Genomic DNA, 26,591 nt, shown 5'->3' with positions numbered 1-26,591 from the left:
CTCTCTTCCCCAACCCTCATACAACTTGGCAGTTTTCCCCAATCTCTCTTTAACACTTCCCCAAAACCTTCTGTAAACTTTCTACCAAAAATCCCTTGTCCACTTTTCCCTTCTTCTGGGCCTTCTTTTCTCCTAAGAGTAACTCTATTCTTTCCAGTTTAAAGCACTTTTAGCCTCTGGGCTTCTTCCACTTTCTCCTACCCCCCCCCCCCCCCCCCCCAACTGTTATCCTGCTCAGCATTCCAAAAGTAAGTCTTGGAACATTCTTTTGATTTTATTTGGCCTTTACCAACTTTCTTTACATGGTTTTTAATCAATCTGAAAGCCTTATATCAGGTACTATCTCCTACAGTTTATATTTCCTGAACTCCTAGGTTCAGCTGGGGTTCCTCCTTGTGTCTTTCTATAGTGCCCCATCTATAGCTATATTGAAATGATCTATTTGTGTCTCTCTCCTAGGGTATAAGCATCTTAAGGTTAGGGCTCCTGTCTTTTACATATACCCCTAGGATCTAGCATCTTGGAATGTGGTGGATGTTGATATCGATGTTGATATTGAACTGATGCTCCTGTGAACTCTGCTCCTTCCTGTCTTGCCACTGACTTTTATTTTGTTACTAGGTTTTAAAGTATAGATCAAAGTTTCCTTAGTCCTTTTTCTTATTTTATACTCTCTTAGTGATTTGTCCACTCTCAAAGCATCATTTATCACTTCTGTGAAGATGACCACAGACCTATTCTCCAGCCTGTCTGTTCTCCTGATTATAAGACCTTTCATTTTCAAACTTGCACGTTAGACATCTCCACATGGATATTTCTCCGGTATCTTAAGTGCAACAAAAACTTAGTAAACTGAATTTATTATCTTCCCCTTAAACTTGTTCTTCCTTTACGTGTTTCCTGTCTCAGTTATTCACACTCTTACCCTACCAGTTACCTAGGCTAATTAGAATCCTAGGAAATACATTGACTTCTTTCTCTTACACTCTTTACTCAATGCCTGTCCATCCTGCCTTTGAATGTTTTTCACATTTGACGACTCCTTGCCATCTCCACCTTTAGCAGTTCAGTTTGGACTCTTATCTCTTACCTACACTGTTGCAATATTCTCTTAACTGACCTCCTTTCTAACCTGTCTTCCAAGCTGCTGTCAGAACTATCTTCCTAAAACAGATCTCTTGCTACTGTATGTTCATCGCTTTTGCTTGTCACTTCACTAACATTCTCAGGTCTCAGCTTAAATGTCACTTCTGCATAAAGACAATCTAATGTGTGTTTTCAAATGGTTCTGTTTCATATTCTTTTCCGTATTATCATCTAATACAATTTGTAATTATGCTTATATTTGCGCATCGATTTGTTTAATGTTTGTCTTCCCACTGGAAAGATTTATGTAAGAGACTAGAGAGAGAGAGAGAAAAAAAAAAAAGACTGGGATGAGTTATATAGACTCTGTGCCTACCAAAATGCTTGGGACATAGTAATGTTTAAAAAAATTTTTTTGAATGAGTAGATAGATGATAGCTTAGTAGTATAGGCAAGCAGGAGTTAGCAAAAGCAGAGAAGTTACGGTGTCCTAGAATCTTCCTGCATTCTCAGGGTCCTTGGTTTGTGTTCTAGCCTTTTTGAAATAGTAATTGGTTCTCCCTTCTGCCTTTTGCTACTTCCCTCAGGATGAGAGTCAGCAATTATATTATGGCACTCATACTAATGCTGATCTGGGGGCCCTTGGTGGTGGCAGCTAGATTTGAATTGATGCATAGGTGGTGCCTTAGGCATGCAGCCAAACAGGTATGTGCTAGGTTGTGTTAACCCAGATTCCTTTTTAGCCTCTTGAGTGGTACAAGCCTTTGTACTGTATGTTAATTAAAGTGTTTATTACTTATAGGACCAGTTGTGCTTGAAATGAGGTATTTATTTGCCTTTTAAAGATTGAAGATTTTAACAAACTTTTATTGAATAGAAGATGAAATAAATTGTTAAAAAATATTATCTAGAGAGAGAATAGTAATTAGCAAATTAAACATTTCCCCCTTGCAGAGCCTGCTCAGGTGTCAAAAGTCCAAGAAGTTCATGAGTCGTCTTCACATTTCACTGTCTTAGATTGACCTGCTTCGTCCATTCAGTAGACATGCTGAGCTTCTACTTTGTGCAAGACAAAGTTAGGTGCTAGGGTTATAGAGATAAGAAATGCAGTCCTGAGAGGAAGAAGAACACATTGTAAGGATACACAGAAGTGGAATATTAAGGCACCTTGAGTCAGGGAAGGCTTTTCATAATTTCTAAATTCTTGAGTTTCGAATTAGGCAGAAAAACTTTCCAGGTAGTTACGGAGATGTGGGACCACATATAGACCAAAAGCAGAAATGTGAGACAAGGCAATGACCAAATCAAGAAAGATCGTATATACCAAGTAAGTACTTTGAATCATATTTTCAAGATTAGGGGTAGCAGGTGAAGGGTTCTAAGCAGCACTGAAAGCACTGAGACTGAATTGGAACAGAGGCGGAAGGTAGTACTTGTGGAGAAATCAAATAGAAGCCAGTTTCAGAAATCTAGAAGTGATAAAGGCCTAAATTTAGGTAACAGCAATGGAACTATGGAGATGGATAAGGATGCTATAATTATTTCAGAAGTGGAATTTTCCAGACAGTGGAGAGGGAGAAGGACTCTGGTATGATCCTCAGGTTTGGGCACTCTGTTTGGGCAAGTGGGTGGTGGCCTTCTCTAAGGCAGGGAACACTGGAGGAGGAACACTTGTTCTAAGGGGGAAGTATCAAATTAAAGTTCAGGTGTGTTGAGTTTGAGGCACTTGTGGGACATCTAAATGGGGCTACTTAGTAGGAGCAAGAGAGATTGCCCCAGGGGCTGGAGATTTAGGGGTCATTAGTGTAATATGGTTGTTGAAGCCATAGGTTTTGAAGTGATTACCAGGAAGAATAAATAGAGACAGTATATTATAATACTATTCACATTATTTTAATTTATTATGTTTAGGTTAGTTTTTTCCAATTTTAGTTTTTCATTTGGGAAATGATGTTTGGCCAGCACCGGTTCTCTCTCTGTTTTTTTCCCCACCTCACCCCACACCCTCTCCACCTGCATCAGGTAAAATCCATAATATAACATGTATTTGATATTACTCTAAGAAATACTGGATAGTTAAATTTTAATAGTATTAGGCAATGCGAACTAATCTATGTGTTGTATTTACAGGGCTTTTAAAAAAATCTGTAAGATCTATTTAAAAAGAATATTTATTTAAAAAGGACATATCTTATTTTCAAAAATAAAACAATCTGTTAGTGTTCTTGGACTGAACAAGATTTGAGTCCTATAGCTTTGATCTGTGTGGGAATTGTTTGTGAGTTAGTTCCTACGCCTCTGACCAAGGCAGAAACTGTTTCTGAAAATTGGGACGATACCATCTGGGTAAACTAATAGAATCTGACATAATCCATATGATAAATTTAAGTAATTTGGTATTCATAGCTAGATTCTACAGGGGAAAAATGCTATTAAACATTGAACAGATGATTGAAATACATTAATTTTACTTTGCCAAGCTGCACTTTTTGGACTAATGCATATTTAAAATAACAGTTAATAAAAACTGGGACCTGCGTTGTAATATGTTCCTGTGGCTTTCATTGGTTTCTCCTAATTTCTTTTCACCTTTCTGAGGGGAGAACTTAATAATAAAACTTTAGATCTTGCCATTTTAGATAACCAGTAGAATTCAAGAGGAGATTTTTGTCAACCTCAGAACTGAAACAAAGCAGCCTACTTACCCTTCCCGGGCCATTGGATACTTAGGAAGGTATGCAGAAAGACTTAGAAGTCAGCCTTGTTTGGGATTGAAACCAGTGATTTAATACTGAGAACATAGGTCTGTATACCATTTGAGCTGTCCAACTGTTGACTAACTTAAAATCTGCCTTTAAAGGGAAGATATTCCCAGGATTCTTTGTGTGTCAGATTTCAGTAGTGTAAATTTTATGGACAAGTTATGACCCTTAAAAACTAAAGTTAATAATAGAAATGCTGACAGACTTAGAACTAGAAGAGGATAGTTATAATGAAACAACATTTTATTGTAATGTTATAATCTATGGTAAAATGGAAAAAAAAACCTTTAAAGTTTTTGTTCTAATGCTTTGAAAATAGTTTTTTTTCTTGTTTTTTTTTTGAACTTTAATCAAAATAGGTATTAGCATAAACCTAATATCCATGTCAAAATAACACACCAGGCATTGCTGTAGCACAGAATCATTTTAAATCATAAAATTTTTAACTAATATGTTTTACATTTTCTTTTTAAAATAAATTTGTTTTTAAATATCGATTTTTTTTTTCCTGGCAAGCCTCTATATACCTATTCTACCTTAGTAAATCACTAAGAGATTATTGAATAAAGATAATATGTGTATTTAGGCTTTTGAAGGATTATAACACAAATGAACAGTGAAATAGAATTTTAGAATATATACTTTCTACACTGAGAACTTCATTTGCTTAATAATCTTTGTGTTTGTTGATATTCTTCCTCACCCAATGCCAACGTTTTGAAGATAAATTTTATTTAGAAATTTCTTTCAAGATTTGTCAGTATGTTACCAATAAAACACACATGTGCATGTGCGCACACATATTCTTTATAAGCTAATGAATACTTTAAATTTACATTGCATATTTTGCCAAAAGTTTTTAAGTGGTTATACATTATTTCTTTAGCTTTACAAGATCACTAGATGACTCAGAGATAGAGGATAATTTCTTGTCGAAACACTTTTTTCATGCAGTGAAACCCCTAGCGCTGTCATTTCATTAACCAAACCCAGTTTATAGACTTAATCAATGGAAAAGTAAAACCGGCACCTCTTGATTTCCTGGTTTTGTGTGTTTTGAGGTAGTGCTGACTCCTGAGTATGAACGTTGTGATAGGAAATAATACTAGGTACTTGTAAAAAAATATTAGAAAAGAGTTGCCAAACATCTCATTTGTCTGATTTTCTCATACTTCAGAGCTCTGCCCTATTAAAAGTTAAATCTAGATTCATAGTGATCTTGTATTTGAGCCCGTTCAGTCACTTGATATGTTACTAGTGTGTCATCACTCCTTTGTAGTATTCTATGAAGAAAATTTGGCAGCCCAATATTTGAAAAATATTACTAACATTTTTTTGCCAAGTCGTTACTTAAAATCAAACTGTGATTGAAACTAAATTTATCATCCTACTACCAGAACTGACTCCCCTTGCTGACTTTGTTTTGTTCATGCTATCACTGTCACTTTGCTTATCACACAGATTTCAAAGCCCTGTTTCTTGAATTTGTTTTTTAAAAAATTTTTTATTTTATTATTAGTTTCAAGTATGCAGTACATTGGTTAGAAATTTATATATATAGTTTATAAAACAATCCTAATTGTTTTTTCTCTCCTCTGGCTCTACACCTAGCTATCACATTAATGCTAACTGCATTCCCTATGCCGTGCTCCCCATCCCCATGACCAGCTATTAACTAATTTGTACTTCTTTAATCTGTTCTTGATAGTTCCAACCCGTGGTGACCTCTTCCTTTGATTGAACTTACATCATTTACCTTATCAGTTATTCATTTTAATCTTTTGTGTTATTGCATTATTATTTAATTACAGTGACCCCATGATTAGACTCTTAGCCTTTCGAGAACCCGGACTAACAGTTTTACTCTACAGCATGTAGGGTTATGACTGAGGGAGTCCCAGGACTGTCCTCATTCTCTGTTCTCTAGGTGTCAGTCAATTTTGGTTTCATTATTTTCAGTGTCCTCTTCATGTCCCACTTTTGGTTTAAGCCTTCTATTGCTCTACTTTTGGCTACTGTGGTTCTTTTAGTATCTTGTGTTTATGAAGATTATGGATGATTTTAGCAGATTCTTGAGCTAATTTTATGGGAATACAGGGGTGATTATTTTAGCTTTATTTCTATTGAGATTCATTTTTAAACTGTACCACAAAAATTCTACCTTCTTATAATTACTTTAATAATATTCATTTATCAAGATGTTTTGAGAGTCTTTGTTTAGAAGCAGTAGTTTGTATATAATAAGAATTAGCCATACTTTTACTTTTGATACAGAATAGAAAGACAAGACAAACATTGTTGAGTTCACAAACACAACTTTTCTTCCCAAACTCTGTTGCTTACTATGCTGGTTTTATAGCTCGATGGGAACAGAGCAGGTAGAAATGTAAGTAATTATAATATCATGTTATGTAAGTCACTACAAAGTAAGGCTTATGCTTATTTTATTTAGCCACCTGGCAGTTTGTATATACCTTTCTTTGAGCCATAATTCTGTTGAATTGTAGATGGGGACTCTAGAGATTGAGTATAACCTCATTTTAAAATGGAAAAAATCGAGGTAAGTGATTACACAAGGTCACGTGTAGTTAATGAAGTCAGGAATAGAGGCCAGTTATTTCTTAAAGATTATTTTAGAAGGTGGTAATATGTACATGCAAAAAAGTAAAACAGTACAAAGAGGTATACTGTGAAAGGTAAGTTTCTTCCTACCCCATCTCTGTTCTCTCATTCTTTTCCTCTGAGTCAAGAAGTTATGTTTCTTGGGCTTTCAAGATCTGTTATATATATATATGAAAGAGCTGTATCTATAAATGTATACATTCTCCTTCATGCAAATGGTAGCATATAGAACACACTTTTTTGTATCTTGCTTTTTTTTTTTCATGTTTTAACAATATGTCCGAAAATAGTAGAACCCAGATGTTTTTATTTCTTGGCCCATGAACTTTCCATTTTAACTATATTGCTTATCATTTACTATATCACTAGACATCCAGTTTTTTTTAATATGAATGGACAAAGTGTTAAATTATTTTTTGTTTCTAGCATATCGTATCGAGTACCTAATGAGTATTTCACATTTTATTTTCAGAAAGACTGAGATCATGATCACTAATTTATTTTATGATAAATGTTGAACTTAAAAAATAATAAATGAAATGTGTAGAATAATTACTAATTACCAAAAATAGTTGATTGAGATATTTTCTTTTCCATTTGATAAAGAAATGACAGGTGAAGTTTTCAGGGAAATCATTTACCTTTAGACTTGTGTAAAAATCTGTGTGCTGGTACAAAATAGGTTAATATCTCAGTGCCAGTGAAAAGCAATGATGCTATAAATATCAAGCCACAAATGTTTATTTTCTAAATTTTAGAGCCTCCAACTTCATATGCACATTACAAAATAATTTCTCATTAGTTTCCTGAAAGTTTTTAACTATCTTTTAATCTTCTTGATAAGACTCATAATCACCTATAAAAGTATACCCTAATTTTGATCATTCTGGATTTATTTTGGCTAACTTATCTATCAAAACAATTATTGCTTTATTTTTCAGAGGTTAATGGGGCCTATCTGAACTGCTTGACTTTAGATCTTTTGGACCAAACTGTATCACAAAAGACAAATCATTAAAAAAAAAAATGTGTCCATACCAAATGTCCATGATAGGATTTATAGAGGTTTAGTACTTATATTTGGACTACATAATTAGCCAGTAATCTCAGCATTCTCCCCAAAGATGGCAGTACTTCTCTATTACTTTTCAATGTATTCTCTTTGAAAATAGTATTAATTATAACTCTGTTATTGATTGGAAAAAAATTTATCAGATTAAAAGTATATTTTCATAATACTGTCACCATGGTTAAAATTCAGTAGTAGGACAAGTAAGATTGTATCCTTGAGGTTCATAGCATTAATGTAGCTTTGTGTGTTATCCTCAATCCTGAACCATGGGGTCCTATTGGTTCTTATTGCATTGTGACTTTGGAATTCTTTGTGTAAGACTGTGAACTAAAAGCTTGTCAAGAATTGTGATTAAGTCATGTTAGGAACTTGCTGTATTTATAGGTCTTTCTCCTATGGAGATGTTAACAGAAAACAAAAATTGAACAAAACACCCCAGACAGGAGAAAAAGAGACACCCTAAATAACTGCATATCATGTGTTTGTGGGCATGGGAAATGTTTTGATATTTATTTTTTAGTAAAAGTTTATATGTCCAAGTTCTACTTGAACTTTTTTGTTTGGGTGACTAATTCTTTTAATAAGTGAAACAAATGTTTATTTGCACCATTAAAAAAACTTCAACCTTCTCTGCTATAAAAACTAAGTTCAGAATTCACAGGTAGTTCTCTGGAGCATAGAGAAAGAATGCTATATTTCCACCTTTTTCCATCATTTCCATTTCTAATGAAATGGTTCTAGTGTGTGTGTGCATGGAATCACATGGCATTGTAGTTTGAAGATGGTGAACAGCAAGAGAGGGCAGGCTAGCCTTCCTACCAGGCCTCTCAGGTAACTTTGACATGGCTACTGCTTTCTAAGGCTGGCCCTGATTATTGGTTCATCTAGCAAAGTGACTGGGTGCGAGAGGACTGTGTCACACTAACTAGCCTCATAGGTACTGGTGTGTAAATACCACAATGCTAGTTTTTAAAATTTACAGTAGGAGTATCAGGCACACTCACTTTTCATGTTTATGATACAATGCATTTTCTCCCACTAGGCAAAAATCTGCATGGAAAACTAAATTATAATCGTGAGGTTGATTAATGAGCATTGAGTCAGCTCTCTGACCAATATCAGCAAGCTCTGGTCATGTAATACATCTTTCCCATAGGAATATACTTGCTACTCAGACCAGATATTTTTCCATTTTCAGAGCATCCTTTCTACTGGACAAGATTGCAGACGCGAGGCCAGCTTTTGCTTTCTTGATTTCTTAGAGAGTTACTGTAGACTATCTCCTTTAGTACCTCCCTCCCTCCCCCCGCCCAGTACAATTTAATAAAATTGCACTGATGTATGTAAAACATTTAGCCTAATGCCTGGCAAATCTGTAAATAAATGACAACTAGTATTAATAAGTGTAATGTGTTGAATTCAGGTCACTTTGATACTTTATAATGTCAAGGACAATCTTTTGAGCCATTTCTTTAGATGACTGATCTATCTCATCTTTTACATATTTTTTTATTCTTTAAGTCTTTATTCTTTAATTCTTTTAAGTCCTTCATTTTTTCTTAATGTCGAATCCATGAGCTAATTAAGACAATCTTTTTTTGGCTCTGCATGATTTTGCTACTCTTTTGTTTTTGAGATTTTGATGGTTTTAAAATTTTAGTTTCTTGATTTGAGTAGGTGACGTCGGTTGTAGTCCCTTCCGTCTAATCAGGCTTACCTTCATTTCAAGCTCTGCTTAATTTCTTTCTCTTAAAGTGTAAAGTTATTTTGAAAGTGGTAGCAGCATAAGGATTCTGTTCTGAACAGTAGGATGGCTGTGGAATTTGGAGGCAATGATTGAAAAACACAGGGGTGGAGGTTTGATGATGGTGAGTTCAGCAGTCAACAATGACATTACAGATCTTACAAATATACAACAGACAAATCAAAACTTTGTGTGAAAATGTGTACAGAAAGGAATAATTCAGATGAGTCAGTTGGTCACTTCAGCAACAATAAGCCTTGTCAGCTTTCCTCTCTTCATGCATTCGGGGATGAGTTATTCTTTTAAGAGTGGCAATATAGATTTGTGAAAACAGTGGGAAATTGCCACAGCTCTTTCTGGTGTTTGTAAAAATAAAAGTTATGGTGCATTTTACAGTTGGTGGTTTGAGACCCACACTTTGAAAACAATCATAAATAGTAAACATTGTGGGAGTTAAGAAAATGGGTAGATCATTTCAGACTGCAGTAATCAGAGCTTATCAGAATGGCTTTGGTCTGAGTCTTCAGGGATAGGCAGCATTTGAACAGATGAGAGAGAGGAGGGAGAAGGCATTTTTTTTTGATGGGTGAAATACCAAGAACAAAAACATTGGATGGGAAATAATAGTGTATGTTGGGGAAGTGGAGAGTCAAGTAGTTTGGTGCAAAGGTTCTTAAATATGGCCCGTGAAAGAATTGAGGCAGTGCTTCTGTCAAATGATATTACTTCAGAGTTAGAAAAATATGGGTACTATGCCATTTCTGTTCAGCATGCAAATGAATGAAACTATTGGTGCTTCTCAGTGCGTCAAACTTCATGTTTTCATGTCCGATGTCATCAAAGGAGAATTCCATTTTAGGAAAAGTATTCTTTTTCGGATATCTTTTGTCAACATCTCCAAAATTCCCCACTCCCTCTCATATATCTTCAAGTGGAAGAAAAGAAATGATAGCACTCTGAGGGCAGATGTGTATCTGTGGTGTCAGACACATCATGGCTTTCCTGCTTTGATGAGGAAAGGGTAATCACACATCATTGTGCCTTTTTATTTTTCGTATGAGCAGCTATCACCAGCTTTCTAAGAGATATTGCCAAGAAATAGGAACAGAATATGTTTTTCTCTCCCAAACAGAAACTTGCTGTTTTTCCAGAGGTCTTAACTGAATTTGAAGGCAAAGGAAATAATGTGACTTTAACTTGAAAATCTTGGAGGAATTTAGTTTTCCAGTACACAGGCTACCTTAACCTGACACAGCATGCTATGGAATACTGCTTTGGTTCCGCGTACCTTTGTGAGTCAAGGATTTTGGCATTTGTTTGCCACTGAGAAAAAATTGCACTTGATTATCAAAGATGATATATGTGTTTCTATGTCAAAGACCATATCACAATTTCAACTCAATATGCCAAATCTCATTGAAATTTACTACTGAGCAGTTAGAATTTTTTTAATTAATTTTTTTCAGGACGTCATCATTTTTCTTTCATGAAAAATAACAATGTGAGGGAGGCATAAACCTTTATAAACAATGTTTTTATATGTTGCATACATTCAGGAAATCAGTTTCCAGTGATATAAAGTATATGGTGTATGCATTTCTTTGCATGTTTCTGGAGGACAAAGTCCACATCTTTAATCAGAATCTTAGACTGGTCTTTGACTCCCCTGAAAAGTTAAGGACTAATAATTTAGCTGGTATGGTGACAGTGGGGTGCTCTGGATGAATTTGAACAAAGGAATGACAGGAAATTAGAAAGCTCTTCTGAAAAATATGGGAAGGAAAGCTTTGGCAAGACTGTGGGGTGGTTCAGGAATTTCAGTTAGCCCCAGGGTTTGAGTTATCCTAATCATCTGAAGGTAATTTTCTAGATAGAGCTTCTCAAAGATAAGAACTTTGTGCTTTTTTTTTTTTTTTTAAATTGTAGTTGTTCTTAGTGTCTGATGACAATGGTCATTCAAAAATGTCAAATTAAATTGAAATTGCTATATGGATAATGAAAGTCGGACGATAGCATCAAAAATAAATGCTGTCTTATCTGTATTTAATCCTGTTATGTTAAATCATTTGGCGATAAGGTTTTTGGAGAGGTAGTGCTTCATAAAAAGCTCACATAACCTTTTTTGTTCGGGAGCAGTTGGTTAATACAACTTTCGGCCTCTTAGGATTTGTCTTCTTTGTAAATTTTATTTCTGATAATTTTGTACTGAAGGCATGCCTTTAGACATGATAATTTTATCCAGTACCTTCAGAGAGAAGGAAACTTGTGGGATGGTGCAGTTGATTAGGTCATCATCTGTTTAAGCAACATTCCAATCAATATCTAAGCTTAGATTAGCTCATCATTAAGTAAAATCACCCTGACAACTCTGAGGTCACTTTGGCTTAAAATATTGGAACTTATAATGGTATAATGGATCTTCTTTCAGTTTCATAACAAAGACCTGGAACCCTGCCCCAGTGTCATATTAGTATCATTTTATTGTCATCCTTATGCATTTTCTTGGAATAAGGTTTAGCAAGACAGATTCCCTATATATAAATTAATATCTGCTAAAACTTTTTAATTTGTTACAATCGGAAGACCAAGATGTTGAGTTTAGACTCTAATTCATTGTAATATTTTAGTTTCACTCCAACATAGTTCTTTCAGGTTAAAGACAAAATTATTGAATACATTGTTAAGACATTGGATTTATCTAAAATATTCTAACATATGTTAAATTTTTCCTGTTTTTAGCAAACTTTGTGTTCCCAAGTATGTGGGATTACAGATCAAACTGGGTTTGTTAGAAACCTAGAAAGCTTTTTTTTTTTCCCCCTGAAGTAGAAATGTTTAATAGAGTAAAATAAGGTATAACTCAACAAAAGACAGTGGTTTTGTTTAAGGGATAAACTGCTCTGTAATACTCTGATTTACTTAGAATGTTTGAGAAAGATAAACTGTCGATCATTCATTCTTAAAATCTTTGGATATCTACCACTTTGCTACACAATGTAATTATTTTCATAAATTTGAATTGGGAGAAAGAATAGGCACATAAGAATGGAGTAAAATTCCTTTTATTAAATTAACTTGTATTTTTATTATAAAAATAAAATATGCTAATTGTACACAATTTGGGAAATATATAAAGATTAACTGCTGCCTCATCACCTAGAGATAATCACTTAACATTTTGGATTGTTTCTCTCCATTATTTTATACATGTGGTGCGCTGTGTGTGTTTATACACAAGTACACACATAAGTGTACACAACCGACACATACTACAAATGGGGATGAAACCAATGTTTTTTATTTCATCTAGTATAAATACTTTCCCATATTATTAGGTATTATTTCTCAGCATTATTTTAATAGCAGGTTAGTATCCATTATAAGAAAAAGACTAATCAACACCTTATTGTTGGGTATTGTTCCTTTTTTACTGTTTTTCTTGTTTTTATAGCCACTGCTCTGAATACCCTGCATAAAAATTTCGTATGTTGTCATAATAATTATTACTTAAGGGAAAACTCTAAAACTAGAATTTCTGGGTCAAAGATATTCAGAAATGTAAGGGTTTTGATACGTTTTCCTAAATTACTAAAACATATATGAGACTTTAATTGGATGCTGGTTTCCTCTGATTGATACAGGTTTACATCTGTGTTCATGTGGCAGACAACCTGTTGGGCGGAAACGGCATCGCGCTGAGTTTGGGTTTGCAGCCCTTTGATTAGCTGGGAGGCGAAGCGCGTTTGTCCCGTTTCTAACCGGGTGTCTTTGTCTTTCTCCCTGGGGATCGCTGCCACCCGCGCGGGCCGAAGCCTCGGGAAGCCGTCGCCCCGCAGTGCCGCAGCCCTGCACCCGGCTGCCCCGGGGAGCCGCTGCCCGCCCGCGGTCGCCGTCACCACGCGCCAGGCCGCCGCCAGCTGCCGTGCCAAGCTCCGCGGCGGCGCCGCCCGGGAGCGCCAGCACGCCGCCCGGGGCCTCCGGAAGCCCGCGCCCCCGTGAGCGCCACTGCCGGGAGACCCGAGGGATGACGCCGGCACTCCGCACAGCTCCGAGCTCCTCGGGCGCCTCTCCGAGTCCCGCCTCTCTTCCCCGCTAACCCTGCGGACCCTTCCAAAGCTCTCGGAGTCCACTCTGTCATCCGCGAACTCCCAGTGTCCACAGCGTTTCGCAGACCCCCTTGCTTTAATTGAACCAGGTTTACCCCAGGACTCATTCCCCCGCAGCCCCTCAGGAGGACCGTGTGCCTTAGGGCCGGCGGGTGGGGAGAATGGCCTCCTTGCTAGTTGCTACTCGCAGAGCGTTACTTCCTCATCCCGCCTGCCAAAATCCTGGCTTCTTTGAGAATCGAGCCACTGGACAATAGCATCCTCTTTCCCTCCTCCACTTAATTACCTAGTCAGGTTCTTTCATTATTCTTCAAAGACTAGCTGCTACTTTAGTCTTTGTCACCTCAAATTCTATCAACCAGCTAACTGCCCCCGACCCCCGCCCCACCTCCCATCTGCCAGAAGATTGTTTTAATAAGTGTACAAATCTTCAGTAACTGTGGGGTAATCGCCCCATTTTGGAGCTGTGTAATGCATTACTGTGGCTGAACTTGAACTTTAACATCCAGTCCCCTCCTGTAACTTCATCTGCAATGACCATTTCTTTCCTTCGGAATCAGTTCTCCCTCCCATGGTTCTAGACTGCCATCCCAGGAAACCCCGTACCTACTGGGTTTGCACTGAGGCCCGGCTTCTCCCAGGCTGAGACTGAGCACGGTGAGGCTCTTAGTGATGGCTCATTCGCGTGAGATGCTGGACTCCTCCAATGAGCAACTCTGGCGTGGAAACTCCTCAGCAGCCTGGCTGAAACTTTCTTAGAACTGTGCTGGGTGCAGTCTAAGGCTCTTCTTGCCCCATCCCTGTCTCCTTTCATAGGTGTCAGACTTGCGTTATGGTATGAAGACCTCCCCTTCCCTGCTTCTAATTCCTTCCCTTTATCCTTCATTGATTTTGCCTCAATAAAACTTGCAAGTTGAACCTGCCTTGGTGTCTGCTTCTAGGAGGACCTGAGCTAACATACTATCAGACATTCCACTCTAATCACCATCTTCCTATCCCTCTGGATCCCTTGTGCACCGACAGCTAATTCATTAACCTCATTTTCTCCACTGCTTATCAGTCCCTTCTAGGATTCACTTCCTTCCTTGCCTAGCCTAGATCCAGTAGTCCGTCATTATTATCTTCCTCCTCGAAATACAATGCTTTCAACAGTCTTAAACCTCGATTTCTTCCAACTTACTTTCCTGGTAAAATCCCAACTCTGGATGAAACTTACCATTTGCCTTCCATGGGCCTGACTGGGAAAACTGAACATTTTCTTCAAGAAAATCATACAACACAGCCAACTAGTTTTACTTTCAATCCATTGTCTCAAACTTCAAATTGGTGCTATTTATTGTTCCTACTTTAGTTTCAATTTCCCACTTCTAAAACTACTATTTATATCTTTTCATCTCAAATTTTGCTGATCACCTCCTAGTTTACTTAAAATTTCCCTTGGAAAATAGATGAAATTACATACAAATTTCCTCATTTTTCTATTGCAAGAGACCCCCCACTCCCCCACCTAATTGGTAACCATCTTCCTTTTAGTGACCATGGAGGAAGTTTTAAAGGCTACCTCCTCCTCTTTTGCTCTGGATCACATCTCTTCTTGCCTTGTCGAGGATTTTTCTTCGTAGGTTTTCCCCTTTCTCTCTTCTGCGTTATCAGGCTTTATCTTGAATGGACCATTCTCATCAGACTGCAAACATGCTCCAGTGTCCCCTATCTAAATAAAACCTTTCCTTGTGCACATCTTTTCCGTCTATGTGCCATTTTTCAGCTTTCCTTCATAACTGTACTTCCTTATGAAGCTATCCTTATATATCCTTTTCATTTTCTAATCGTCCATTCACTTTTCAATCCACAGCGTGACTTCCTCATCACCACCACTGGAAGTGTCGTTGTTAAGGTCACCAGTCACTTCCATTATTACCTTTGCAAAAGGATGCTTTCCTGTCCTCACCGTGACCACTCTCGGCTCCTTTAAATGTTCTCTCTTCATATCCAAGACACTTCTCTCCTGGCTTTCTTCTTGCTTCACTGATCACTCCTCAGTGTTATGTCTGATCTCCCGTCTAACTTTGAAAAGTTGGGGTCTCTCACCTCCATTTGGGTCCCTTTTTTCTTTCTATGTCCCCCCCCCCCCCCACCGCGGATAATCCTATCAATTTCCATGGATTTAAACACTGTCTTTATGAAAATGAGTTCCAAATTTACGTTCCCTACCTTGATCTTTCCTCTGAGTTCTGGGCTCAAATGCCTAATTGCTTGTTCAATATCTTCTTTTAGATGATTCAGATTTTTCAGCCTTAATACGTCTAAAATCTAATTCCTCATTATCACCCCAAACCTGTTTTCCCCATTTCCTCTATTATAGTAAATAGCACCACCTTAATTGCTCAAGCCAGAAACCTAGGCGTCATCCTTCATTCTTTCTATGACCTCTCCCCCACATCAAATAGTTCAGCATAATTTATTAGTGTTATCCTCAAAATACACCTTTAATCTGTCTGCTTCTTTCCATTTTGAATACCATCACTTAATCCTGATCAATTTTTTTTTCTCACCTGATTATAAAGAGGTGAGATTATAAAGACCTGGTCTCTCTGCTCCAACTCTTGACCCACGACCCACTTCTGGATAGAATGGCAACAATGATCTTACTCATAAATTGAATTGAGTAAAGTGTTGCTCACAGATAAAATCTAAACTCCTTAAGTGGCTCACAGAGCCTTGCAAAACCTGATCCTTACTTATCACTCCAATCTCATCTGTGCTTCTCTGTTTATTGCCCACTATGATGCAGCCACACTTGTTCCTCCAACATGCCTGAGATCTTTTTTGCACCTCAGGGGCTTAGTACATGCTGTTATTTCTGCTTAAGCTGCTCTCCTTGGCTATCCTTGTTCCCACCACAACCTTGTCTTTTAGATAATACCTTAATTACAACATCTTGAGATAGGCTTGCCAGGAGCCTTGACTGAAAGCAGTCCTTGCCTCTCTCCTTCCATTTGGTATCTCCTTTCTTTACTCAACTCCCATATCTCAACTTGTAACTTTATTTATTTATTTACTTTTGTTGTGTGTATTTGCCATCCTGGAATGAATGAGAGAAGACTGTGTCCGGATATGTAGATTCTTCAACATTGTATTCTCAGTCCCTAGAACAATACTTGGCACTTATTGGGTACACAATAAATATCTGTTAAAGAAATGAATAAACACATTTGCTAATTTTTCTTTGGGAGTTTTTTTATTGGTTTGTAAGAGTTCTTTATATATTAAAACCACTAACCATTTGTTTATTCTATATGCTGCAGACATTTTGTCCCTTGTCATATATGTACCAATTTAATTCATGATGTCTTCAATATACAGATATATTACATTTTTCATTTAGATAAATCTATCTTTTCTTTCATGATTTCTGCTTTTGGTAATATGTTTTAAAAAGTCTTCTACATCTCAATGTTATATAAATAGTTGTCTATGTTTTCTTTAAAAAATATTTTTTAGATTTAAATCTTTACTCCAAATGAAATTTATTTTTGATATAGATGTGATTAAGGCTCTACATATTTATTTAGTTGTTGCATCACCATGTATTGAAAACTCTCTTTTCCACTGTTTTTAAAAATTCACATTTGTCAAATATTAAATATTTACATATACTTGGAGTGTTTCTGGATTTATTATTTGTTTGTTTGTTTGGTATATCCTTCTCTATTCCTGAACCATTGTCATTTCATATTGTCATTTTATAAATTGCTTTATTGTGTGATTAACCTTTTAATGGGATAAATATTACTTTTCTTTTTCAAAATATTTTTAGCTGTATTTGTGCATTTATTCTTCCAGATAAACTTAAGTTACATTTTGGTCAAGTTTCAAAATAAATTCTATTGGCATTTTGTTCAGAATTGCTTTAATGTTATAGATTAATTAGGGGAAAATTGCCATCTTTGTAATATTAATTTTCTCATTCAGGAACTTGTCACATGTCAAGATTATTAAAAACATATATTCAGTAATTTTGTAGGTCCTTCATATTTCTTATTAATATGAGATTTCATATCTTTGTTGGGATTATTTTCTCATTGTGTTTTATAACTAGATGCTCATTGCAGGGTCAAATTGTTGTATTTTGTATTTGATAATTTTTCTAAACTTTTAAAATTAATCCTACTAGTTGATTCCCTTCTAAGTAGACAATCATTTGATAATTTTCTCTCTTTACAATATTTATACCTCATATATTAAATAAAGGATGGTATTAATTTTGCTCTTATTCCTGACATTTTAGGAATGCCATTAATATTTCACCAGCTTTTAATGTTAGCTGTTGGACTAAAACAGAGGTCTTTATCAGGCAAAGGACGTGGTTTCCTGGTTCAAGTATACTAAGCATTTTACTGGAAGTTGTTGTTGAATTATATTAAACATGTTCTGGGGAACTAGAAATTTTATGATTTTAGTCCCTTGACCTATTATTACATTAAATTATATGAATAGATTTTTCAATTTTGAATTATTTCTGCATGAGATGCATTTTGTTTCCCCTGGGGGGGGGGCTTTTCCTCTTTCAGTATAATGTTGAACTTAGCTTCTTGCATTTCATTTAGGTTAATTGCATTTATATTTATGAATAAGATAGAATTGTAGTTTTATATTTTAAAATTCTATCTTTATCAGATTCCAAATATGTTCTATGCTCTAGATTAGTATAGAATATAGGAATTGCCTATTTTTAGAAGGTTTGGAAGATTTCACTCAGCACTGTTTAGGCTCTAAGCTTTATTTCAGGGTAGATGAGTGAAAGGTAAATCTCTGAAAACATTAAAATTTTCTCCTATGATTTTGGCCTAGACAGGTTAACTACTAATTCTTAAGTATCAATTTAAAAAATAATATTTAAAAACATGGATTTTTACAGAATTTTAAAGTTTATTAGTAGATATTATATATAATTAAAATATTTTCTCTATTTTTGTAGTTAAAACTCCTTTCTTATTTCTAACCTTTTTAGTTGTATTTTTAAAAAATTAGACTTGTCAATCTTTTAAAGGAACCAACACTTAACTATTTTACAAATTGTATTTTTTTCCATTTTCAACTTTTATGCTATTAACACCTTTATTTTTTCTTAAATTTATTTTGTTGTTTCCTGAATGTTTGTTTATAATTGAAGACTTAGTTAATTTATTTTTATTTTTTTCTTATTTAATAATAGGATACATAAGGCTACAGATTTACCTCTGAGCACAGCTTTGACTGCATCTTAAAAGTTTTGGCATGTGGTCTCTTAATTGTTGCTATTTTAAAATGATGGATTATAATTGCTGTTTTTATTTCGTTTTTGACTGGTGTTATTTAGGATAGTGTTATGAGTTTTTTTTATTGTTAATCTTGTTTTCTTTTTAATAAAGAATAAATTTATTGATATTTATGTTGCTATTTTAATAAAGAGCTAATGGTATTTGGAAAAAGTGAAGTTACACGTGAAATGGTCTTAACTGAAGTTATCTGCACATATTACCTAGAGTTCCTTGTTACAAGAGCCTACAAATAGCATCAACTAGTGGTGACTATACTAATTACAACAGGGATTTGGCATAACACCAATAGCAATAATTTACTTGACTTGTGATTGCTGTATAATGTCCTAATTACTCATATAAAAGGCAAGAAAGAACTTTGAAAATGTTTGTTACATCGAAAATTCTCAGGTAATATAGAACTTAAATGACCATCTAGTAATTAGAAAAAAACTCATCAAAGTTTATGAACTCAAGAAGGACTTAAAAATTGTGAACATGGACTGTCACAAAATTTCGGCATTAGAACAGTTTTCCTTTTAGACTCAGAAAAGGTAGTTTTAAAAATATTTAATTTTATAATTACAAATATAATTCATGTACATAAATAAAATAAAAATTACCTATGACTGTTATCATCCAGAAAAGAAAAACGTTGTTAATATTTTCTTGTATTTCCTTCTAGGACTGTTTCTGTACATTATTCTTTCTTTCTTTTTAATAGAATTGTGCTCATATTCTTTTGTACTCTGGTTTTGTTTTTTCACTTATTTGTGAGCATTTCCCTATTACATAAGGAAGTAAAGATGTTTGAGAACCGAGTCTTTTTTAGTATTAGTAGCATTAGCATTGGGCTTTTTCTGCTGTGATTTCTATGCTCAGACTGCTTGCTCCTTAAGCTTGGCCCTTGAAGACTCCCCTAATAATTTTCCATTTAATTCTTTGTTCCTTAAACTAGCTATAAGTAGTTTCTGTTACTTGCACTCAAGAACTCTGACAAATATGGTAATTTTATTTATTTGATAGTATTTTCGGAATTCTTGTGCCAAGACATATTATGCATGTGTGTGCAGGCATACCGCTCCCCCCACCCCCTTGCCCCACAATCCTTCCTCCTCATGTTTGGGAAATATCACCTATATTTGTTTTTGCCTATTTAGAGGTTCAAAGACTACATTCTTATATTAAAGGCTCTGAGAAGTTCTGCATTGAAGAAAAATGTTTGCTTTTTCTTATATTTGCTATATTCTTATATTAAAGGCTCTGAGAAGTTCTGCGCTGAAGAAAAATGTTTGCTTTAAAAATATGTATTTCAAACATTTCATTATTAAATATTTTTTTTTTTATGTAGAACCCGATAATATTTTTTATAAAACTTCAGGAAACACTGATTTTGTTTATTAGCTTAGCGGCATCTGGATGGCCCTTTTGCTTGGCTTCCACACATCAGTATTATGTAGTAAATTGGTATTGATAGTATAACTTTCAGTTGATTTAACACATAGAATAAGTTGATTTTCTGGTGCCTCTTATTGTTGTGTATGGAGACGTTGGTCCCTGCATGGCCTGAGGATCTGATCCCAGGATTGCTCTCAGACCCAGGCAAGAGAGGCCCTGGTTTTGGGTCTCATGCTTCACAGGGCCTTGCTCTGTCTCTCCTTTGGCCACTTTTCCTGTGCCAGGGTGAAAAATCTGAGGAGCCTTGAGCCCTCTTTTTTTAAGGGGACCCAGAATTCTTATGGATGGATGTCTTCTTCCTTTTTTGACTCAGTGCTCTTACTCCTTTTCTAGTTTGCCCAACCTCTTCCATCTGGGAGAAAGCTGCCCTTCCAACCCTCATCTTGAAACCAGACAATTCAGTTCCTCCCCATATATCCATGGCACTTTTCAAGCTGCTGCCCCAGTGCTAGAGCTCTGAATAAGTGAGTCTGCCAGAGAGTAAATCCGTGAGTAGACCCTTTAAGAGGAAAGCCTGGGACTCCAGCAGCCCTCCATCTCACTTAGCCACAATCCCCTGTGGTTTTCACAGCTAGAAGTTTTGGGGACTTCTCTTTCCAGCACTGGAACCTGGACTGGGAAGCCTGGTGTGGATCTGGGACTTCTTACTCCTCAAAGGGGACCTCTTCAGCGGAGATCGCTCTCCTGATTTTTAATTGCCACACGTGGGTGTGGAACCAGCTCGTTCAGCATCTCCGTCTCTCCTACCAGCCTCAAAGGAAGTGTATGTCCTTAGTTATAAACTTCTGTTCAGCTAGTCTTGAGGTGGCTCTCAAGGGTGATTGTTCTGTAGTTCATTTGTAATTTTGATGTAGTCATGGGAGGAGGAGAGAATGATATTTATCTATTCTGCCACCTTGACTAGAACTCCAAGTTAAATATCTTAAAATGGGGAGATGATCTTGGATTCTCCAGGTGGGTTTAATGTAATCACAAGGGTCCTTATAAGGAACAGAGAGGCAGGAGAACTGGAAAAATGTGATGACAGAAGCAAAGGTTGGAGTGATACATCACGGAATGCGGACAGCTTCTAGAGGCTGGAAAAGGCGAGGAAGTCAATTCTCCTCTAGAACCTCCAGAAGGAACACAGCCCAGCTAACATGTAGAATTGTGCCTATTGAGACTTCTGACCTCCAGATTGGTAAGGTAATAAATTTGCATTGTTTTAAGTCACTAAATTTCGGGTAATTTGTTACAGCAGTAGTTGGAAACTAACACAAGCAAGAGTCAGACTCTAGCTCATTGTAGCCTCAAATTTGTAGGGACACATAATAACTGGGTAGTCTTTTTAAAGTCCCTCTACTTTGACTTGCCGTAAGTCAGATTTCAGTTTAATTTTTAAACAGAACAGTGCTTAGATGCTTGGCATAACTCTCTTTTAAGTGGCTTCATTGCTTGTTTGTGGGGGAAAAAATCAAAGCCTTGGTTTTAACTGGCAGTGTTTAATGATCACTTTATTAATTTTGAGCTGAATGAAGAATATTGCCCAAACTCCAAGCCTTAAAATATTTTACTTTTATGTCATTCTTTAACAGTCTTCATTGTTTCTAAGTAAAAGTGATATGCAATCAGCCACTTAATTTATTTGATTGCTTTGATAATTTTCTCTGACACTTTCTGTCATCCAAATACTGTAAAATGCTTTGTAGAAATTAGATTTTATGCAAATAATGTAACTAATCCTCCTTTGTAGATTTTTGCTTATAACATTAGCAGAAATCTGAAAATGATATAGGCAAACCCAAGTTTCTTAGGATAAAACAACACTTAAAAGCAGTTTGCTATTGTTTTACTTACCTGACTTTCACTATTCTGTGATATATGATTATTTATCATTATGCATAATAAATCAGACACAATGACCTAGTGCTAATTTTCTGAAAACACATCAGCTATTTATTAAGTCAGTGAAATTCTATATTTAATAAAGTAGGTTGGGGTTCAAAAACGAAGAACAGTAAGGGCAAGACTTAAAGTTCACAGCCTTCAGAAATGTTTCCATTCATACTTCATAATGCAGATATTTGCTGACTATGTAAAATATATGACAGCACATTAGGTTCAATAAAATGTCAGAAATTATTTCCCTTGATTAATTGCCCAGGAAATATCTCTAAGTAATTGGGTGATCATCCTCTGGAATATACTATTTCCAGTAGTTGCCCACATCAGCATTATATCATATACATAGAAATCAAAGAAACGAAATGAAGAACCAGAGATATGTAATTTGAGAAAATTCATTATGAAAAGAATGATTATCTAGCTGAAGCAGATGCTTTAAAATAATCAAACTTTTAGAAAAAGTCACACTTTCTTTAAATTTTTTTCTGTTAGTCTTCTGGGTTCTCATGTAAGTTGAAAAAATGCTAAAGGAACTAAAAGAGGAGAAATGGTTTTCTTTTGAGCTGTCACTACTCTGGAGCCCCCATCCAAGAAACTCAGCTCATGTCGATTGCATAAGTTAATAGAAATGAGCGAAGAGAGTTGAACTGAAGCACAAAAGGAAAGAAAGTGTTGCTTAATCGGAGAAGCAAGAGACTGGGACAGAGACCTGACATCTCGTCGTTTTTTGGCCACAAACATTGAGTTTACCTTTTGATGCTGATTTCTTAGCTATAAATAAACTAGAACTGGTGGAACTCATTTAACTCAGTGTTTTTGGAAAACATATTAATAAAAGTGAAACACTCTTACAACATAATGAAGCATAGAAAGTCCAACTACATTACATCTTATGGTTAAAGATGGGAAGAAGGCTAATGTTGACAATTGGGAAAAATAAAAACAAAACCTTGAATTCATCAGATAGGGTATTGTTTATACTTCTATTTTCAAGACTAATCTTTTATTTGTTTTAGGTAATATTTTTTTTTCTCCTTTAAATACTTGGAAACCTGGAATCATTGATAATATATTTAAATCTCTAGTAGTAGTTTTGAATTTCACATCTTTTTATTGCAGAAATGCAAGTCATCAGTACTTTTCCAGGTTGCCGCCAGCAATCACATTTCAAGTAGTCCCTTAAGTTAAAAAATCTCTTCTCAATAGAATAAACATAACTCTAATTAAGGTCCACTGTTATTTCCAGCAATGCACATTTGTATTAGTCTTTAAACATTAATCTGTTTTAAATTAATTCCCATTTTAGCTGTATAATAGGAAAGAGAAAAATTTAAAGGTAAATTTTCACTTACATATAAAAATGATCCCTGAAATTACAGCTGAATGCACTCTTTTTGGGGAGAATGTAGACTCGGAAGAGATAAGCCCTGGCACTTCCTAAAATCAGGGCCATTCCTTACTATAGTTCAGCCATTTCAAGATGAGAGTTTGTTTTCTTCTCTCTCTCTCTCTCTCTCTCTCTCTCTCAACACCCTGATATTGGTGGCAGTGGTGATTTAATGTCATTGGCATTGCAGCGTAAATATGATCATTGCTTTTCATACAATCCTTTCATCAATCAAGTGATGTACGTTGTTGGCACTACATGTTGAGTTTAATTTAAACAAAAGACATTTAAAACTGTCTTCAAAAACCTTTTCTGTTGTAGTATTGCAAAGCTTGCACGTCTGAATCAAGCCATGGCTATGGAAGGATAGGGTTTGTTAAAGTTGTCAAAAGATACAATGTGCAATTGAGAAGAAAGAGGAGGAGAAAGCATGATTGCCGTGCTTAGAGCTCTTGGTAATCCAGGGCACGAAGGAGTGCACCTCACCCAAATGCAGGATGACAGTTCGTGGTTCCAACGGAGGCTTATTCTGCCAGCTTGCTTATGCCTGAACGAAAGAGGATATGGTAGTATGTGCAGCTTCTGCTCACAAACTCCCAAACATGTGCAGGCTGGTTTCTAAGCCATGCTAGAGCAGAAGGCATTTGTGTGGACAAGTTCTGTAAAGGGCAGGTGAGGTGCAGGTGACCAGAGAGGAATGGAATGTGGAGAGCACTGATGGTCAGCCTGCTTACTGCCTTCATGTGCTGTTCAGATGTGGGCCTTGTCAGATGCCTTGAGGGACAAAGTTTGCAGGACTCTGACGTACAAAGAAAGGCACAGAAACAGAGCAATAGGGCATACATTTGATATTAGTGAATCAGATAGTCATTGTTGGAGGAATAACTGTAATTCTATACTTTCTTGTAAAGCAAAATCAAGTGATCCATGGTCTCTAAGACAGGAAGTCTCCTCAAGCAGATGAAGCTTTGAGTATGTTTCTTCCAGAGACATGTGCAAAAGCACTCTTTATTGCAGCCCGAGCAAAATCCCTGAAGGCAGAGCTTGCTGCATCCCTTGCAATAGGTGGTAGAACTTGAAAGTAGTGAGAGAAGCTGATAGAGTCAGTCATGCCTGATGCAGGTCTACCGTTAAGACATCAAATGTGCATTTACCAGAAATTTCCTGCTACCTCTGAGTAGAAATGCCTTAACTTCCAGCAACAAGTGATTTCATTGAGAGAGAAAAATTAAATTTTGAGGTTAGTCAAAGTGGCAATGCTAGTAAAAACCAGATGTTCTTTAACATGTCTTGAAATTATACTGTCAATGAAAAGGTGCTAAACAAGATCAAGATGATGTGAGCGCAGGCTACTTGACATCTGTCTCTAAGTGTAAAGATAGTTCTTTTAATAAGCATAAAATAAAAAATGCAAATGATAAGCAGTGCTATCTCTTAGTAGTATACAAAAGAGCAGCATCTTAGGCTCCGTAAAATTTGCTAGTTTTTCTGGAATTCTGAGTCTGGCACAGCATCAGGCACCCTCAGGGTGTCTAGTAAGAAGTTATTGGCTGACTGGAAAATGAATGGCACAGTGGCCACTGGAATGGGTGTGTTTCTTGTGAGCACTCAGGTGGGTTACCTGTGGCTCTGTGGAATCGAATATTCAGCTTTGAGTGTTATTTCACATACTAACCAAAGAAGAAGGAGACAACTATGCAGAAGAAAGGAGGGGCGCTGGCTTCAAGTGAAAAATCTTTTTCTGTCCTGGCACCAGCGTTGGGATGTGGTACAGCAGAGAGGTTCAAACCATGGGCTTTGGAATCAGATAAATCAAGATTTTGGCACTGACTTCATGTGTAGCCTTGATAGAATTACTAGGTCTCAGTAGCTTCATCTGTAAAATGACAATAAAAAAAGAATTTTTAAACAATGGAGTCTATACAGTGTGCTTAGCACAGCATCCAGCACATAATAGATGCCCAGTGAATGCTATTATGAACATTAAGGTAAAGATGGAAGGAATTATTGTTTCCTGCTCCTAAATTATGGGAAAGGAAATGGATGGAAAATTATGTGAATAAATTTTAGCCCCCAGAATGGCTACAGCTCTAAAAACTGGCAACACCAAAGGTTGATGAGCATACGGAGCAGCCAGAATACTTTAATATTTATTGTTACTTGGAGCATAAAGTGGTACAATTATTTTGGAAAAAAAATCTGGCAATTTCTTATAGGATTAAATATAACATCCACCAGATGGCCCAGAAATTTCACTCCTAGGTGTTTACCTAAGGGAAATTAATATGTCTACCCAAAGGTTTGTATATATATATTTGTATCAGCTTTATTCATAATAACTAGCAAGATTCATAAAAACTAGCAAAATTCATAATAACTGAATACTGAAAACATCTGAGGTGTTTGTCAAGAGGAGAGTGGACAAACGAACCGTGGCATATAATATACAATGGAATAGTACTCAGCAATAAAAAGCAGTGAACCTCTGATACTCAGAAAAACATGCATGAATCTCAAAAACACTATGCTGAGTAAAATCAGTCTTATACAAAGAATGTGTAAAGTATGATTCCATTTTTAAAAAGTTTTAGAACAGGAAACATTGACCCATGACAAAAAAAATCAGAACCGTGGTTGCCTCTGGTACGGGGAATGGGGATTGGCTGGGGAGAGGGCTGAGAGGATTTTCTGGGTTGGTGATAGTGTTCTATGCCTAGACAGATGTGTGCCTTTGTCTATACAGAATAAATGAATTAAAATTTGTGCATTTCACCATATGTAAATTTTATATAGCAAAATTGAGAAGAATCATAAACAAATATTGAACTCTAGTTCATTATACATGTGCTGATGTGTTTAGGAGCAAAGTGTACTACTATCTGCAACTTTAAAACGCATCAGAAATAAGACAGATTGATGGGTGAGTAGAGGGATAGAGAGAGGGATCAATGTGTTATAATGAAAATGTAGTCAAACGTTAATTGTCAACTTTAGGTGGGAGTATCCAGGTGTATAGTGCACTATTGTTTCAACTTTTCTCTATGTTTGACAAGTTTTATAATAAAACGACAGGAAGACACGGCATATTTACACTTGTGTACTGGTCACGTCCCTCTCCCTGGAGATGGGAGGTCAGCTTGTTCATCCCCACGGCTAGGCCTGCTGCTCTG

At 36.1% G+C, this 26,591-nt stretch overlaps 1 protein-coding gene across 2 annotated transcripts in view; it reads left to right on the top strand.

The window, feature by feature from the left end:
• The window catches only part of ZNF800 (zinc finger protein 800), a 40,954-nt gene extending 24,338 nt beyond the window's left edge, over positions 1–16,616 (top strand). The window contains exon 4 of one of the 2 annotated variants that reach the window (XM_023528888.1): positions 13,099–16,616. In XM_023528888.1, the coding sequence (XP_023384656.1) occupies positions 13,099–13,285 (187 nt within the window). In that variant the 3' untranslated portion in view covers positions 13,286–16,616. Of the gene's footprint in view, positions 1–12,927; positions 13,001–13,098 lie in introns of those variants that run through there. The other variant, XM_023528889.1, reaches the window with a different exon arrangement.
• Positions 16,617–26,591: the final 9,975 nt, after the last annotated feature.

Source organism: Pteropus vampyrus, unplaced genomic scaffold (genome assembly GCF_000151845.1).
Source record: "Pteropus vampyrus isolate Shadow unplaced genomic scaffold, Pvam_2.0 Scaffold33, whole genome shotgun sequence".
Taxonomy (NCBI): domain Eukaryota; kingdom Metazoa; phylum Chordata; class Mammalia; order Chiroptera; family Pteropodidae; genus Pteropus; species Pteropus vampyrus.
The sequence above is the reverse complement of the archived record's forward strand: the minus strand, read 5'-3'. Positions and strand labels throughout refer to the sequence as shown.